Source organism: Callithrix jacchus, chromosome X, assembly GCF_049354715.1.
Source record: "Callithrix jacchus isolate 240 chromosome X, calJac240_pri, whole genome shotgun sequence".
NCBI lineage: Eukaryota > Metazoa > Chordata > Mammalia > Primates > Cebidae > Callithrix > Callithrix jacchus.
In genome coordinates, this window is record NC_133524.1 from 126,324,899 (window position 1) to 126,341,244 (window position 16,346).

At 39.2% G+C, this 16,346-nt stretch overlaps 1 protein-coding gene across 12 annotated transcripts in view; it reads right to left on the reverse strand.

The window, feature by feature from the left end:
• Window positions 1-16,346, reverse strand: part of ENOX2 (ecto-NOX disulfide-thiol exchanger 2) — a 290,714-nt gene that overhangs the window by 47,443 nt on the left and 226,925 nt on the right. For all 12 annotated transcript variants that reach the window (XM_078363075.1, XM_035289389.3, XM_078363071.1 and 9 more), the window contains 2 exons: window positions 9,437-9,643; window positions 982-1,215 (listed from right to left, as the gene is read on the reverse strand). In XM_078363075.1, coding sequence (XP_078219201.1) covers window positions 982-1,215; window positions 9,437-9,643 — 441 coding nt within the window. The remainder of the gene's footprint in view (window positions 1-981; window positions 1,216-9,436; window positions 9,644-16,346) is intronic.

Genomic DNA, 16,346 nt, shown 5'->3' on the forward strand with positions numbered 1-16,346 from the left:
TTAACAAAATGGCTGAGAGTCAAACAAGGGGAACAAGAATGAAAACTAATGGGAAAGCAGTCTGATTAAGCAGTCTGATTAAGCAAGTCTCCACAGTCACTGTTTTAAATAAATTGGCCTTTAAAAGTGATTTAAAAGTCTTTATATTTTAGTTGGTGGTGGCTAACTCTTTGAGTAATCTAAGAAGAACGTACACCATGACTACTTTCTGGGCCTCCATTTTCTCATCTTTAAAAGGAGAATTTTGGCCAGGCGCAGTGGCTCACGCCTGTAATCCCAGCACTTTGGGAGGTCGAGGCGGGTGGATCACGAGCTCAAAATATCGAGACCATCCTGGCCAACATGGTGAAACCCCGTCTCTACTAAAAATACAAAAAAAAAAAAAAAATTAGCCGGGCGTGGTGGCATGTGCCTGTGGGTCCCAGCTACTCAGGAGGCTGAGGCAGAAGAGTTGCTTGAACCCAGGATGCAGAGGTTGCTGTGAGCCAAGACTGCACCACTGCTCTCCAGCTTGGTGACAGAGCAAGACTCCGTCTCAAAAAAAAAAGAAGAGAATTTTACTAGAGTTTTTCAGGATCACACCAAATCCTATTCTGATTCACTCATTTGACTTGGAATTCAATCCTAACTTGTATCCACTACAAAAAAGGGCACTTACAGGTCACAAGTCATAGATCATGCCTAAAATTCTCTGATGTGGAAAAGTGAAGGAAACTTGTTTATTCCTAGTCACCTGATGTCTGAAGAGAAAAATGCCATCCCTTGGGAAAATGAAGGAGCAGAGACACAGGTAGTAGGGATAAATTTCCAGGTTCTTGAGTTACTAGGTTCACCTCTCTATCTGCAAGGCTCTAACACAAGAAATGTTTAGAGCCCATTAATAGGAAACTCAAAGTTAACTGCCAACAATGCAATTATATTTATTACACTTCTCTAAAGAAAAGAGTTCTTTTAATCATGAAGTTTGAGTGCCCTTGATACCTTTTAATTTTTCAGCAACAATGCTGCATTCGTGATCTGAATAGTGGACCACTGGGGGCGGAGATGGTGGACGCAATCTTTCTTCTTCCATTCTTCTACGATGGCGCTCCTCTCTGGCTAGCATACGCTGTTTACACTCCCACTCATACAGGTCATCTCGAGCCTGTGCAAAATCAACGTGGAGTCTGCCTGTGTCCTTCTTGTCAGTACTAGAGCCCAGGCGAATGCGGTAACCTAAATTCATAGGAGAGTAAAAGGGAGAAGAGAGAGTAAGATAGAAAGTGTGTGTGTGTAAGAGAGAGAGAAGGGCATGAACGGGTATAAATACTTTTCCAAGTTCAGTGTTTGAGATGTCACTGCAACAGTTGCAGGTGACCACACAACTCCCAATTCTCTCTCCATGCTTAACAAGGTAAATCATCAAAAGATTTTGATTATCTCTGATAATAGGTCACATTCTATGGGTTGGGTCAGTCTTGTTCTTAAGAGTTCCATTCCTCCATAATATCTTACCTCTGACTGAGGGTGGCTCTGTGGGTAATGGTATCAAGCATGATCCTTATATAGCACCAAGGGCTGGGAAGAATGGAAAAGGTGGCCTCAAACGATCTTGTCTTTAAGTAAATTCAAGAGTGTCCATTATACTATCACAAAGATTTTGGTAAAACTTATATGCATTAACTTGGTATTTTAATCCCTAAAATTGCTTCCTAGAAGCATTTGAAAACTCTGAACCGGTTTTTTCCTGAAAAAAAAAAAAAAAAAAAAAGATGGGGAGTGGTATGTGACCCAGGTGACATATACTTTGGGATCTTTAAAAAAAAAGATGCAGTGTGATTATAATATAGTAGTATAGGACTGGGACTCAGAAAACCAGTATTCAACACCTTACCTCCTGTTTTTGTGCCAGCTTTATTTACCCAAGTCATGTCTCTTAATAAAATGTGGGGAAAAATTAAGTACTTTTTGTTTCAAGAGCTCAGCTAGGTATTTCCACATGAATTTATCTGATTTCACTCTTAGCACAAGCTTGCAGGGTAAACATTTTACCAAATAGAAAACTGAGCATCAAAAGAGGTTAGGAAGGTTAAATAGCTTGCCCTGGATCGGACAATTAGCAAACAGTAGAGTTGGCCCTTGAATCTAGGACATTAGACTCCAAATACACTGTGGTATCCTCTACTCCAACCTGTCTCTCAAGAATAATATCCAACATAGACTTTTGCTTCTGGCTAAGATAGAGTGATAGGGGTTAGATTTGCCCTCCTACCTTAAACAACTAAAAATATCGATAAAATATACAAAATAATGCTTTTTAAAGACAGTGTACATAGACAATGAAGACAGGAATCACTGAGAGACAAAAACCAAATGAAGTGATCCCTATGAATGCCCCAGCTTATTTTCTGGAGAGTTTCTGGGCCTCAGCAAAGGGAGAGGAACTCAGGCAGGGCATGACGGTATTCCCAAGTTGAGAAGACTGAACTGGGAGTTTAGGGAGACTATGGAAATAGAGTTCATAAGGCAGAGTACCAGAAAGAAAGAGCTTCAGAGATATGCAGAGGGTCCACCACTATTATTTAGCTGAGTACTAATGTCTATGTGTGTGGGAAACTACCTGAGCATTAGAGATAACAATCCCTGAAGCTCCCACAGGATTGAGAACAGCTCCTTTCCCCACCAGCCAGAGCAGAAATACTCACACTTCTGGTACTGGGTGATCAGGAGAGTTCTGCCTTAATAGCGGAGAAAAATTAGCCCTAGAGTAAACTGCTCTGGTCTTACTGAACAAAGATTAAGAAGCAAGACCTAAAAGGACCAACATTTTCCCAAGTTACTTAACTGCATTTAGAACAAAGCTCAAGACTATAGAAATAAAAACATCTGTCACCAAATAAGGTAAACTTCAATAAAAAAATTACCTGGTATGCAAAGATGCAGAAAAATATGACCCGTAATAAAGATTTTAAAAATCCGCCAATCCAAACAGACCCAGAAGTGATGCAGATAACTTAATTAATAGATAAGGATATAAAAACAATAATGAAAATTTGATTTCACATGCTCAAGAAGCTAGAGAAAAGACTGACCATATTAAGGAGAAACACAGAAGATATAAAAAGAGCCACAATCAAACAACTACAGACTTAAGCTACAATGTCTAAGTTAAAAAAACATCACCAGACAGGACTGATGGCAAATTAAATGCTGCATAAGAAAAAAACTAATGAACCTGGGGCCCCCAGCACCTGAGCCTTCTGCCTGGCCCCATCTAAGAGTTCTGCTGGTGACAGGGGGCCAGCCCACCCTCTCTATCACAGCCACCACCTGAACCTTGGGGGCCTGAGAATAAGCCTGCTGGCCCAGTCCCAGTGGAACCCCTCCAGGCCCCGTACACACCATCCAGTGGGCCACTTAGGGACCTGGGAATTGGAGGACTGCTTAGCCCCATCCATCACTGCTGGCACCTGACCACTTCCCCTGAGGCCTGAGGTTGGGACCAACCAGCTGGCACCCCCCGAGCTTCAACTCACCCTCACATGCTGAAATGCAGAGCCCCTCACCTTATCTACATGAAGGTGTGTCACACAGCAGGTGAGCCACAAAGCTGGTTGTACTGGGCTGAGGGAAGAGCTTCCTCCCCAAAGTCACTCCTCTCAGCTACATAGTAGCCTAGAGATAGATAGACAGCATGTAAACTAAGTCAGGAGCCCCAGGACAAGGTCGTGATCCTGCCTGTCTAGGAAGTGGAGTTGATGCAGCCCCCTCATCCCGTTGAAGAGACCTTGGCACATTTTACCAAGAGTTATCCTAGCCACTCCTGTCAGGGCTGCTGCCTGTGCTCATTACTGGGTTATTCGTGGGCGAGCTTGGTGGTCCAGCTCCACACAGTTGTGTCCTGTATCTGGTCTCCCTGGACTGAACAGGGAACCCGGAATTTCACAGACCAGCCCATCACCTGAAAGAACAGACAGCACCTCACAGTAAAAAAGGTACAGCACACGCTAATCTGCTTCTGCCACTGGTGGCTCTTACCTGTACCCGCCACCTACTGGCCAGGAGATTGAACTGCATGGCACAGTAGGACACCTGCTAACAGAAGTGTGCAGGACTAAAGAAGCAAAACCAAAGGACCCTACCCAGCATACGCTACAGTCACACCTTCAAGGGGGGAAAAAGTCCCATCCAAATGAAATTAGATTCAAAAATAAGAAGTGATAGCTTCCTCAGGTGAGAAGAAACCAGCGTAAGAACTCTGGCACCATGAAAAAACAGGGTGTTGTGACACCCCGAAAAGATCATACTAGCTCTCTAGCAATGGATCCTAACCAAAATGAAAATGACAGATAAAGAATTCAAAATATGGATTGTAAGGAAGCTCAATAAGATTCAAGAGAAAGTTGAAAACCAACACAAAGCAATCAGAGAAACAATGCAGGATATGAAAGAAGAAATAAATATCTTTTAAAAACCCCTGGAACTTCTGGAAATTAAAAATTCACTGAAGGAGTTAGAAAATACAGCTGAAAGCTTTCACAACAGGCTATATCAAGAAGAAGAAAGAATATCAGACCTTGAACACTGGTCTTTTGAATTAATCCAGTCAGACAAAAATAATAAAAAAGGAGTTTAAAACAATGAATAAAGCCTTTGAGAAATATAGAATTCTGTAAAGCAACCACATCTATAAGTGATAGGCATTTCTGAGGGAGAAGAAAAAGTAAAACATTTGAAAAACATATTTAAGGGAATAATCCAGAAAAAGTTTCCTGGTCTTGCAAGAGATGTAGACACCAAGGTACAAGAAGCTCAAAGAATGCCTAAAAGATATTTTGCAAGAAGAACGTCAACAAGGCATATAGGCATCAGACTATCCAAAGTGAAGGAAAAAATTCTGAAATTAGCAAAAGAGAAGCATTTTTATTTCTTCTGTCTCACTGGATTATATGAAGATTGGGCTTTTGAATGTGTGAATTTAGTAATACTTTAAAATGTAAATGCAGGCTATTACCCTAAGTGAAACAATTCAGAAACAGAAAATCAAATGCCATGTGTTATCACTTATAAGTGGGAGCTAAACAATGGGTATACATAAAGATAGATAATAGACACCGGGGACTCCAAAAGTGAAGCATGTGGGAGGAGGATGAGGCTTAAAAATTAACTATTGGATACAATAATCACTATTTGGGTGATGGGTATACTAGAAGCCCAAAGCTCACTATTACATAATATATTCAGACAACAAACTTGCACAGGTACTTTCTGAATCAATAATGAAAAAAAGAATGAATTTGAAGACATAGCAATAAAACTATCTGTAATAAAATACAGAAAGAAAAAAACACTGAAAAAAGGAAGAGAATACCAGTGAGCTGGGAGACAACTTCAAGGGGCCTAATATATGCCTAACTGGAGCACCAAAAGGGAGGGGACAGAACAGAAATAAATTAAAGAAATAAGGGGAGAAAATTTTCCACATTTGATCAAAACTAACAGATCCAAAAAGTTCAATGAACCCCAAGCATAAGAAAGAAGAAGAAAATCACACCAAAGCATATCATAATTGAATTGCTCAAAACCAGCAATAATACACATATTTTAAAAGCAGCCATGGACAAAAGACACAATATGCACAGAGAAACACAGATAAAGATAGCATCACGTTTCTTGTTGGATACAATGCAAACAAGAAAATGGTGGAACAACATCTGGAAGAGGAAAAACATCTTTCAAAAAGAAAGATGAAATACTTTTTCAAATCAATGTTGAAAGAATTCATTGGGAACAGATCTGCTCTACAAAAAATATTAAAGGAAATTCAAGCATAGGGAAAATGATACCAAGTAGAAATCTGAATCTATAGAAAGGAAGGAAGAGCATACATAATGTATGATTCCATTTATATAAAGTTCTAGAAAATGCACTCTCATCTGATAGAGAACAGATAAATGGTTGCCTGAAGGTGGAGTGGGGAGGCGTAGAAGGACAGGATTACAAAAGGGGTGTACAGGAAGCTTTCGGAGATAGTAGATATATTCATTATTTTCATTGTTAGTGATGGTTTCACAGCTGAATACATATATAGAATATTATATAATTGTATTTTAAAAATACATTAAGGTTGTTCTATGTCAATATTACACCTCATTAAAATTAAATTATTATAGCTAATTAAAGCTGTTACAAAGAATAATATTACCATGTAATGCTAAAACTGCCATACATCCCTTTTAGAAAAAGGAAAAATGAATACATTTCCTAAGCAAAACTTTATAGAGCTCTTTACAGTTTATAATACATTTGCACATCCATTCATCTTGTTTGATCATCTGAGCTATCAGAAAAATGGGGATATTAATGATTACTTCCTACTCTCCCAGAACTGTAGAGAGGATCAAATAATAGGATGATATGAAACCTCTACCTAAACCTCACTAAAGATACTACAAAGCTATGGGGTGGGTGCCTGTGCACAGTGCCAGTGCCTAAAGGTGCTCCAATTCCATCAGAAAAAAAAAGATTATCTCCACATTTTCTAGCCTCTTTTGTAAGAGATTTTTGTTTGTTTGTTTTAATTGCTTTCTTTTACAAAATGAGATAACAGCCACCCCATTCAGGAGATTGGTAGCACTTGTGCACTTTCAGGGGACAGATTCAAATTTAAAGGGAAAAATTTAGTTGTTTTCATATGACTGATTGAAATCCTCTTTCTTTTGGAAGCCTTAAGAATGTATCTAGGAGGTGGCTGTTAACAGAGAGCTGATTTTGGTGATGTTTAGATGGATGCTTCCTGATCAGTATATTGTCTTTTAAGTACAACTAGGCAGGGTGTTTTGAGACCTTTATTTTCTTATTTAAACAGTCTCATGGAATGCTCTGTTATCATTGTTAAGTGCTGTCGAATTTTCAGTAGTTAGATTCTATAGCACTTAGCAATTGTAGTAAGAGTATTCTCCATCTACCTCCTCCTTTCCTTCCCGATGTTATTAGCCTACTTTTTCAAACCTTTGTTACATTTTCCTCTGCCTATTACAACAGGCTTCTAACTGACCTCCTCTCCTCTTTTTTCATCTCTCCTCTAATACAGTTTTATTCAGAGCTGTCAAATTAATCTTGCAGAAACAATTATCTTCCTTGTTCAAAAATTTCTTCAGTTTCCTAGTACCCGAGGAGTAAAGACCCAACTGTTAAGCCTTTTGGAGTGTGCTAATAACTGATGTCTGCCTCCTCCTCTCATGTCTACTTAGTAAACAAACCACTACTCACTGTTTCCTGAATGTTTGCCAAAGCTTACCACTTTTATACTTTCGTTTATGCTGTTTTTATGTCCCATTGTCCACAAGCAAATGTTTTCCCTTTGTCAAAGAGTTGGTCCAAAAGTTACCTTTCCTGGTGCCCCCATTTAGGAGTCAGAAATATTCTCATTCTCTGTCTCCTACCTTTATCCCTCACTTCTTCCTCTATGGCACTTGTCACTTCTAATCTCTTATTAGCAGTGTGTGTATTATATCAGTGTATTTAGTAATGCTTGGCACTAAATACATTTTTCTTTAATAAATAAATGTATGGCTACATACTAACTCTAAGTTCATTAAGGAGAAGAACTAGTTTTTACTCATTTTCTACTCTGCACAGCACCTAGCACAATAGTTTACACAAATAAGATGTTCAATAAGCACCTGTTATATGAATAATGATGCTGTCATCATAAAATGTCTAGCACTTAGATTCAATTCTTCCAAACCATTACTGTTAGTCAAGGAAGTAGTTCAATGTGGCAGTATTAAGAGCTGGGGCCTTTAAGAGGTGATTGGGTCATGAGGGTTCTGTCCTCATGAATGGGTTAATCCATTAATGAACTAGCAGGTTCTCAGGAGAGTAAGATTTGTGGCTTTATAAGAAGAGGAAGAAAGACCTGAGCTAACTCTCTGCAGAGAGACCCCACTAGCAAGAAGGCCTTCACCAGATGTGCCTCCTAGACCTTAGACTTCCAGTCTTCATAACTGTAAACAATGATTTCCTTTTCTTTATAAATTGCTCCGTTTCAGGTATTCTTTTATAAGCAACAGAAAATGGACTAAGACACACCCTAAATCGGAATTTTTACTATAAACAGGAGATAGCTCTTACCATCTTCACTCCAACTGCTGTACTATACAAGCCACTATCACTTCCGGGTTAGACTAATATTACAGCCGGTTAACTTAGTTCCCAGTCACTACCCCTGCTCATACCAATTAGCCCACCTTCTGCTCAGAAGTAACATTTCTAAAATGTAAATCAGATCATGTCACTGAATTCCTTAATTCCAACAGTGGCTTCCAGAATAAAACTCATTGTCATAGTTCATAAGACTCAACATGATTTGGTATTGCCTACCTTTCAGACTTCATTTCCCTCCACCCCAACTCTCATTTTCTATGCTCCAGTCATACTAACCTTCTATCATCTGCCTGAACATGCCAACTCCATTTTATTTCAGGGCCCTTGGCTGTTCCTTACTTTGGAATGCTCTTCCACAAGATGTTCACAGGGCAATCTCTCTTCACATTATCCAAGTCTCAGTTCAAATGTTAGAGAAGACTTCCTTTCCTAACAACTCTGGGTACATTAACCTTTTTTATCTCCCTAGGAGTACTTACCAGTACTGAAAGTAACTTATTTATTTGTTTTCATATATATTTTGCCATTCCAGAATGTAATATCCTTGATGGCTGGAAGCCTATCTGCCTCAGCCTTAGCTGTATCCCCAGTAACCTAGCATTCTGCCTAGCAGTCAATAAATATTTGACAACTAACTGACTTCCATAACTATTTATGAGCATCTACTTTTGTGCTAGCGTGTGTGCCAGGTGCTGGGGATTCAATGTTGAATAAGACATAGTCCCTGCCCTTAAAGATTTCACACACTGGTAGGGGAGACAGATGTGGAAAGAGACAGTTCTAGCATGGGTCAGTAGGTGTTATGTTGGGAGGAAGCACCAGGTGCTGTGAAAGCCCTAAGGAAGGAGTGCCTAAAGCAGTGCTGGGCAGAGTAGGGAGACAGGTCAGAGACAGCTTTCCAGAGGAGGGTGTGCCTGAGCTGGAGCTTTATGGGGTGTGTTTGGCAGGCAAGCTGATAAAACACCATGGCACATTCTGGAAAGTAGAGTTCACTTAGTGTGGTTGGGACATGGTGTGTGAGGGAAGGAAGGATCAGAAGATCCCTCTAAGAGGTAGAGCACACAGTCAAGGCCTTCAGATGCCACTTGTGAGGAGTCTGGAGTTATCCCATAGACAATTGGGAGCTATTGAAGTGCTTTAAAGGAAGAAGTTGAATGGCAACATTCAGTTTCCATCTCTGAAGGCAAGAGCAGGTAATACTAAGCCCAAACTTAGCTGCTACAGACAAATAGTCCTATCAATCTCTATATTGGCCAGGTGGGCAGAATCCCCACATCTAAACACCTACCAGACAGATACAGGGCTTTGTCCACCATGTACTCCTCAGCAAAGCGAATGTGGCAGAAGTTCTTTTTGCTCTTGCGAATGGCAATGATCTCTCCACACTGCTCAAAAACTTCCACGATGATTTGCTCTGTCCCATTTTCAGGCAGGCCACCCACAAATACTGTTTTGCATCCTGGTGGTCTTTCTCGGGTTGCAGGAGGTGGAAGATCTAAGTTTAAGGGCAAAACATTTGAAATTAAAATGTTTGCTTGGGACAAAACTCTTCAAAACATAACATTTCCCTACTATCCCTGTCAAACTTTTGTCTAAGGGTGTCAGAAGGACGTGGCCTCCGAGGTATTCATCTCTGTTCCACAGAAAACTGATTGCATGAACCTAAAAATAATTTTATTCAATCGTTTGGTGACCATGACATCTGGAGCATAAAGACCCAGTCTGATCTGTCTGTCCCATCCAGAGTCCTTTAGTTTTGTTCCTTACTTTTGTTGTGACAATTCAGCTATGCCAAATTTTTAGGCATTTTTATTAAGAAATTAGTAGGAGAAAATCCCACTCAGTTTAAACAGTTATTATCAAGAGTTCTCACAACCAGGGTTCCTGAGACAGGAGTTGTTTAATTCAGATTGTAGTTACTATATTCGCTCTGTTCATGCTTACTAAAGGAACTGATTCAGGATTAATTTGACAATGATGGGGTGCCTACTTACAACAATGCCTACAGCTGTCAGAATGATTTGGTTTCACAAAATCAGAGTACAAACCATCCCTTTTATGTTTTTTTTTTTTTTTTTTTTTTAAATATCAGTGAGTCTTTCCTCAAATTCCTTGCTGGAGAGGTGAGGTCCAGAGTCAGTCTTGCAGCATTTACAGGGAAATATGAAAGACAGCAGAGAAAATAAGCTTGCCTAGGAAATCATTAACTAAAGTGAGACAAATTTGGCCATAGAGAATCATTAAAAACCTACTTAATGAGATGATTCTCCCTCTGTTTCAAAAAAATATGCACTCATCCTATACCTAAAGCCTGTTCTATCTGCCATCTCCTTGTTGCTATTTATACGTATTAAAGCATTTTCTAAGTGAACTCCTGCAGTCCATAGCCCAACAAAACAAAGCATGATGGTCATGGGTTTTCTGGTGTTGGTTTTGTATCTGCAAGGATTTATTGTGTGTAATCCGTTCTTTTCCATTCAGCTCTTAACAACAATTCTCCTAGCTCAAGATTTGGAGGGCTCAACAACCAGTGATTATAGCTCACATGCAAAAATAAATGAGTCCTGTTCATAGATTAGGCCAAGGCCCTCAACCTGATTCTTATCCAAGCTGGCAAGCAGTTGATTTGGGAGCTTCCTTGGGTATCAGAATCTCTAGCTTCCTCACTTTGCTACTACTCCCTGTCTTGTTGGTGCGGCTAAGAAAAATCAGATCCTCATAATACCCTCTTTACCTCTATTTGATCAATAAAAGGAGTAAAGGGATTCAGGGAACTTACAAACTTTCTTTTAATTTCTACAAGTCTGTAATTTCAAGACCTCACTGTACTGGTTTTTTGTTCCAAATGAGAGGATTGAAGGGAAAGAGAAAAGAACCTAGTGAGCAGGAATCTGAAATGTCAGTCACAGCCACTGAAAAAGTTGTAATTTTGGCCAAAACGGAGAAGATGAGGTCTAGAATTAAGACTTATGCTTTTGAGTTTTTAAGACTTGGAAGAGATTCGAACCATCACACTTCCAGTGATTCTTAACTCTGGTGGCACATTCGAATCAATCTGTAAGGTAAATAAAGCCTGAACCCCACCCTAGTGGGTCTGATTTAATTAGTCTGGGGAGGCAGCCTGTGCATTAGTTTTTTTGATGCTTTTTAAGCTTCTCAGGCAGTTGTAATGTGTAGCAAAGGTTGAAAACTATTGACTTAGTCTAAATCTCTGATATTACAGAGGAAAAAGCTGAATGAGGTTAAATATCTCATTCCAGATCACCATATTAGATGGAAGGAACAAGAACTTAGAGAAGGTACAGCAAATGTAAAAGAACAGAACTCATAACAACCACTCTTTCAGACCACAGTGGAATCAAATTAGAACTCAGGATTAAGAAACTCACTCAAAACCTCACAACAGCATGGAAAATGAACAACTTGCTCCCGAATGGCTACTGGATAAATAATGAAATGAAGGCAGAAATAAAGATGTTCTTGGAAACCAATGAGAATGAAGGCACAATGTACCAGAATCTCTGGGACACATTTAAAGTAGTGTCTAAAGGGAAACGTATACCACTAAATGCACACATAAGAAGGGAGGAAAGATCTAAAATTGACATCCTGTCGTCACAATTTAAAAAACTAGAGAAGCAGGATCAAACAAATTCAAAAGCTAGCAAAGACAAGAAAAAACTAAGATCAGAGCAGAATTGAAGGTGATAGAGACACAAAAAAGCCCTCAAAAAGTCAATACATGCAGGAGCTGGTTTTTTGAAAAGGTGAACAAAATGGATAGACCACTAGCCAGACCAATAAAAAAGAGAGAAGAATAGAGTAGATATAATAAAACAGATAAAGGCGATATCAGCTAATTCCACAGAAATACAAACTACCATCAGCGATTACTACAAACACCTCTATGCACATAAACCAGTAAATCTGGAACAAATGGATAAATTCCTGAACACTTACACCCTCCCAAGACTAAACCAGGAAGACGTCGAATCCCTGAATAGACTGATCACAAGGTCTGAAGTTGAGGCAGCAATCAATAGCCTACCAACCAAAAAAAGTCCAGGTCCAGATGGATGCTACCAGTTGTACAAAGAGGAGCTGGTACCAATCCTTCTGAAATTATTCCAAACAATACAAAAAAGAGGGAATCCCCCGTAACTCATTTTAAGAGACCAACATCATCCTGACACCAAAAACTGGCAGAGACACAACTGAAAAAGAAAATTTCAGGCCAATATCTGTGATGAACATCAGTACAAATATCTTCAATAAAATACTGGCAAACCAAATGCAACAGCACATCAAAAAGCTTATCCATCACAATCAAGTAGGCTTCATCCTGGGGATGCAAGGCTGGTTCAACATACAAGTCTATAAACGTAATCCACCACATAAACAAAACCAAAGACAAAAACCACATGATTATCTCAACAGATGCAGAGAAAGCCTTTGACAAAATTCAACACCCCTTTATGCTAAAAACTGTCAATAAACTAGGTATTGATGGAACATATCTCAAAATAATAAAAGCTATTTATGACAAACCCACAGCCAACATCATACTGAGTGAGCAAAAACTGGAAGCATTCCCTTTGAAAACTGGCACTAGACAAAGGTGCCCTCCGTCACCGTTCCTACTCAACATAGTATTGGAAGTTCTAGCCAGAGCAATCAGGCAAGAAAAAGAAATAAAGGGTATTCCCTTAGGAAAAGAAGTCTAACTGTCGCTATTTTCAGATGACATGATATATTTAGAAGACCCCATAGTCTCAGCCCAAAATCTCCTTAAGACAATAAGCAGCTTTGACAAAGCCTCAGGATACAAAATCAATGTGCAAAAATCGCAAGTGTTACTATACACCAATAACAGCCAAACAGAGATCCCTTTCACAAATTGCCACAAAGAGAATAAAATACCTAGGAATACAACCAACAAAGGATGTGAAGGATCTTTTCAAGTAGAACTACAAACCACTGCTCTAGGAAATAAGAGAGAATACAAACAGATGGAAAAATATTCCATGCTCATGGTTAGGAAGATTCAATATTGTGAAAATGGTCATACTGCCCAAAGTAATGTATAGATTCAATGCTATCCCCATCAAACTACCATTGACCTTCTTCACAGAACTGGAACAAACCATCTTAAACTTCATATGAAACCAAAAAAGAGCCCACATAGCCAAGACAATCCTAAGCAAAAATAACAAACCTGGAGGCATCATGCTACCTAACTTCAAACTATACTACAAGGCTACTTTAATCAAAACATCATGGTACTGGTACCAAAACAGAGATATAGACCCATGGAACAGAACAGAGGCCTTGGAAGTAAAGCCACACATCTACAATCATCTGATCTTTGATAAACCTGACAAAAGCAATGGGGAAAGGATTCCCTGTTTAATAAATGGTGTTGGTAAAACTGGCTAGCCATCTGCAGAAAGCTGAAACTGGACCCCTTCTTTACACCCTGTATAAAAATTAACTCCAGATGGATTAAATATTTAAACATAAGACAAAACACTATAAAAACCCTAGAAGAAAACCTAGGCAATACTATGCAGGACATAGGCATGGGCAAGGACTTCATGACTAAAACACCAAAAGCAACGGCAACAAAAGCCAAAACAGACAAATGGGATCTAAGTAAACTTAAGAGCATCTGCACAGCAGAAGAAACAAGCATTAGAATGAACCAGCAACCAACAGAATGGGAAAAACTTTTTGCAAGCTACTCATCTGACAAAGGGCTAATATCCAGAATCTACAAGGAACAAAAACAAATTTACAAGGAAAAAAATAAACAAACCCATCCAAAAGTGGGCAAAGGATATGAACAGATGCTTTTCAAAAGAAGACATTTATGCAGCCAAGAAATATATGAAAAAATGCTTATCATCACTGGTCATTAGAGAAATGCAAATCAAAACCACATTGAGATGGTATGAGATGGTATATCTCATGCCAGTTAGAATGGTGATCATTAAAAAATCAGGAGACAACAGATGCTGGAGAGGATGTGGAGAAATAGGAACACTTTTACACTGTTGGTGGGAGTGTAAATTAGTTCAACCATTGTGGAAGACAGTGTGGGGATTCCTCAAGGATCTAGAAACAGAAATACCATTTGACCCAGCAATTCCATTACTGTGTGTATACCCAAAGGATTATAAATCATTTTATTATAAAGACACATGCATATGTATGTTCATTGTGTCACTGTTTGCAATAGCAAAGACCTGGAACCAACCCAAATGCCCATCAATGATATACTAGATAAAGAAAATGTGGCACATATATACCAAGGAATACTTCGCAGCCATAAAAAAGGATGAGTTCATGTCCTTTGCAGGGACATGGATGAGTCTGGAAACCATAATTCTCAGCAAACTGATACAAGAACAGATAACCAAATACCACGTTATTACTCATAGATGGGTGTTGAACAATGAGAACACATGGACACAGGGAGGGGAACATTATACACTGGGGTCTGTTGGGGGTGGAGGGCTAGGGGAGGGATAGCGGGGTGGGGAGATTGGGGAGGGATAACATTGGGAGAAATACCTAAAATAGGTGATGGGGGGATGGAGGTAGCAAACTACTATGGCATGTGTATACCTATGTAACAATCCTGCAAAATCTGCACATGTACCACAGAACTTAAAGTATAACAATAATAAGAAGAAGAACTTGTAGCAAGTTAACCTAAATTTAAATCTTAACTTCATTACTGACTGTGTGTATGACCTTGGGAAAATTATATAACCCCTGAAAATCTCTTTCTTCATCTTTAAAATAAGGTTGCTATTCCCACCTTACAAGGGTTATTGTAGGATAACTGATTATATGCTATCTGTATTGCATGTGGTTCAATGCCTAGGACTTGACAGATTCCCAACAAACCGCAGTTATTATAGCATTATTATTATTTACTATTATAGAACCCAGGTTTCTTAATTCCCAGTCTGGGACTTTCTAAAGTCCTACCAGAAGTCTGGAGTAGAGTGGTAGCTAAGATGTGAACTTTTAAATTTCCAGATCCTTGTGTTACCGAGATGTTTAGATAAGGCTGGGATTGAGAAGGAACCACTCATATGGATAGAGAAATCTACAGCTATGAAGACACATATGGCTTTGACCATGGAACACAATTCCCCCGCCCCCGCACCACCTACTAAGTAAGGTAAAGAATTTTCAAGAGTATCCATATAGTTGGAGCCATGTTTTAAAATCAGAGCCTTTAGAATACAATCCTGTTTCAGAATAAAAAGCCTTCTGAAGTTTACTATTTAGGAGAATTAGGTGGTAAAGAATCCTTTTGTGAAGCAAATAATCACTTTATACTGTTTAAATTTCTTTTGGTCTACCTTTAGGCCCACTGAGAGACTGTAAAAAGCATCTGCTTACTGCAGCAGTTAAATGTAACACTGAAAATGCAAAGCCTCCTTCCCTTGGCTACATTAGTGGGATTTAAAACTTCTGTGATGAAGTCATCACCCTATTTAGATGCTGTGATTCTTCTATGGTGACTGTCTTCTAAGTAAAAGGGCGTAAAAGCCACTAAGAGTAAAGTCAAGAATGCTGGGGATTTATTTATTTTCCTTGGGTAAATGTAGAAAGTTTCTTTGTTAGCATTTTCTTAGATTTAGGTGTATGCCACCAAGCAGGGCAATGGGCTATACTATCATCCTTAACGGAGAGTACCCGTTCCTTAATTAACAGCTGAAAGCACTTTGTCTGTCTGGGCCTGATTTTCTAATCCCACTGAAATACATTGATCAGGGCACAGCAACAATAACCCATAGGAGAGCAAATTCGAAGCCCACCTATTAATTAGGTAATGTGCTAAGCTCTATAGCACCCCAATCACCACTCAGGATGGAGACAAAGAAAAGTTCCATGTAAAAAGATTCAAGATAACTGGAAACATAAAGAACTCTAGTCTCTGGTAATGGAAAAGGAGGAGCTTCTAGCAATTCTAATTACGCCCAAGCATCCACTCTGCCGAGCTATGTTGGGGCAATCAGAGTCACTGCTGATCTTTGAGAAGTGAGGCAGGAAGCAAGCATAGAGGACCGATAAGCCACTTGAATCTTGCTTTTCAAAGGAGCATCACAGATCACTCAGCTAGTTTGCCAGGATTTATATACTGCAAAGTCTTTGAGTCGATTTTATTAGACAGCTCAAGA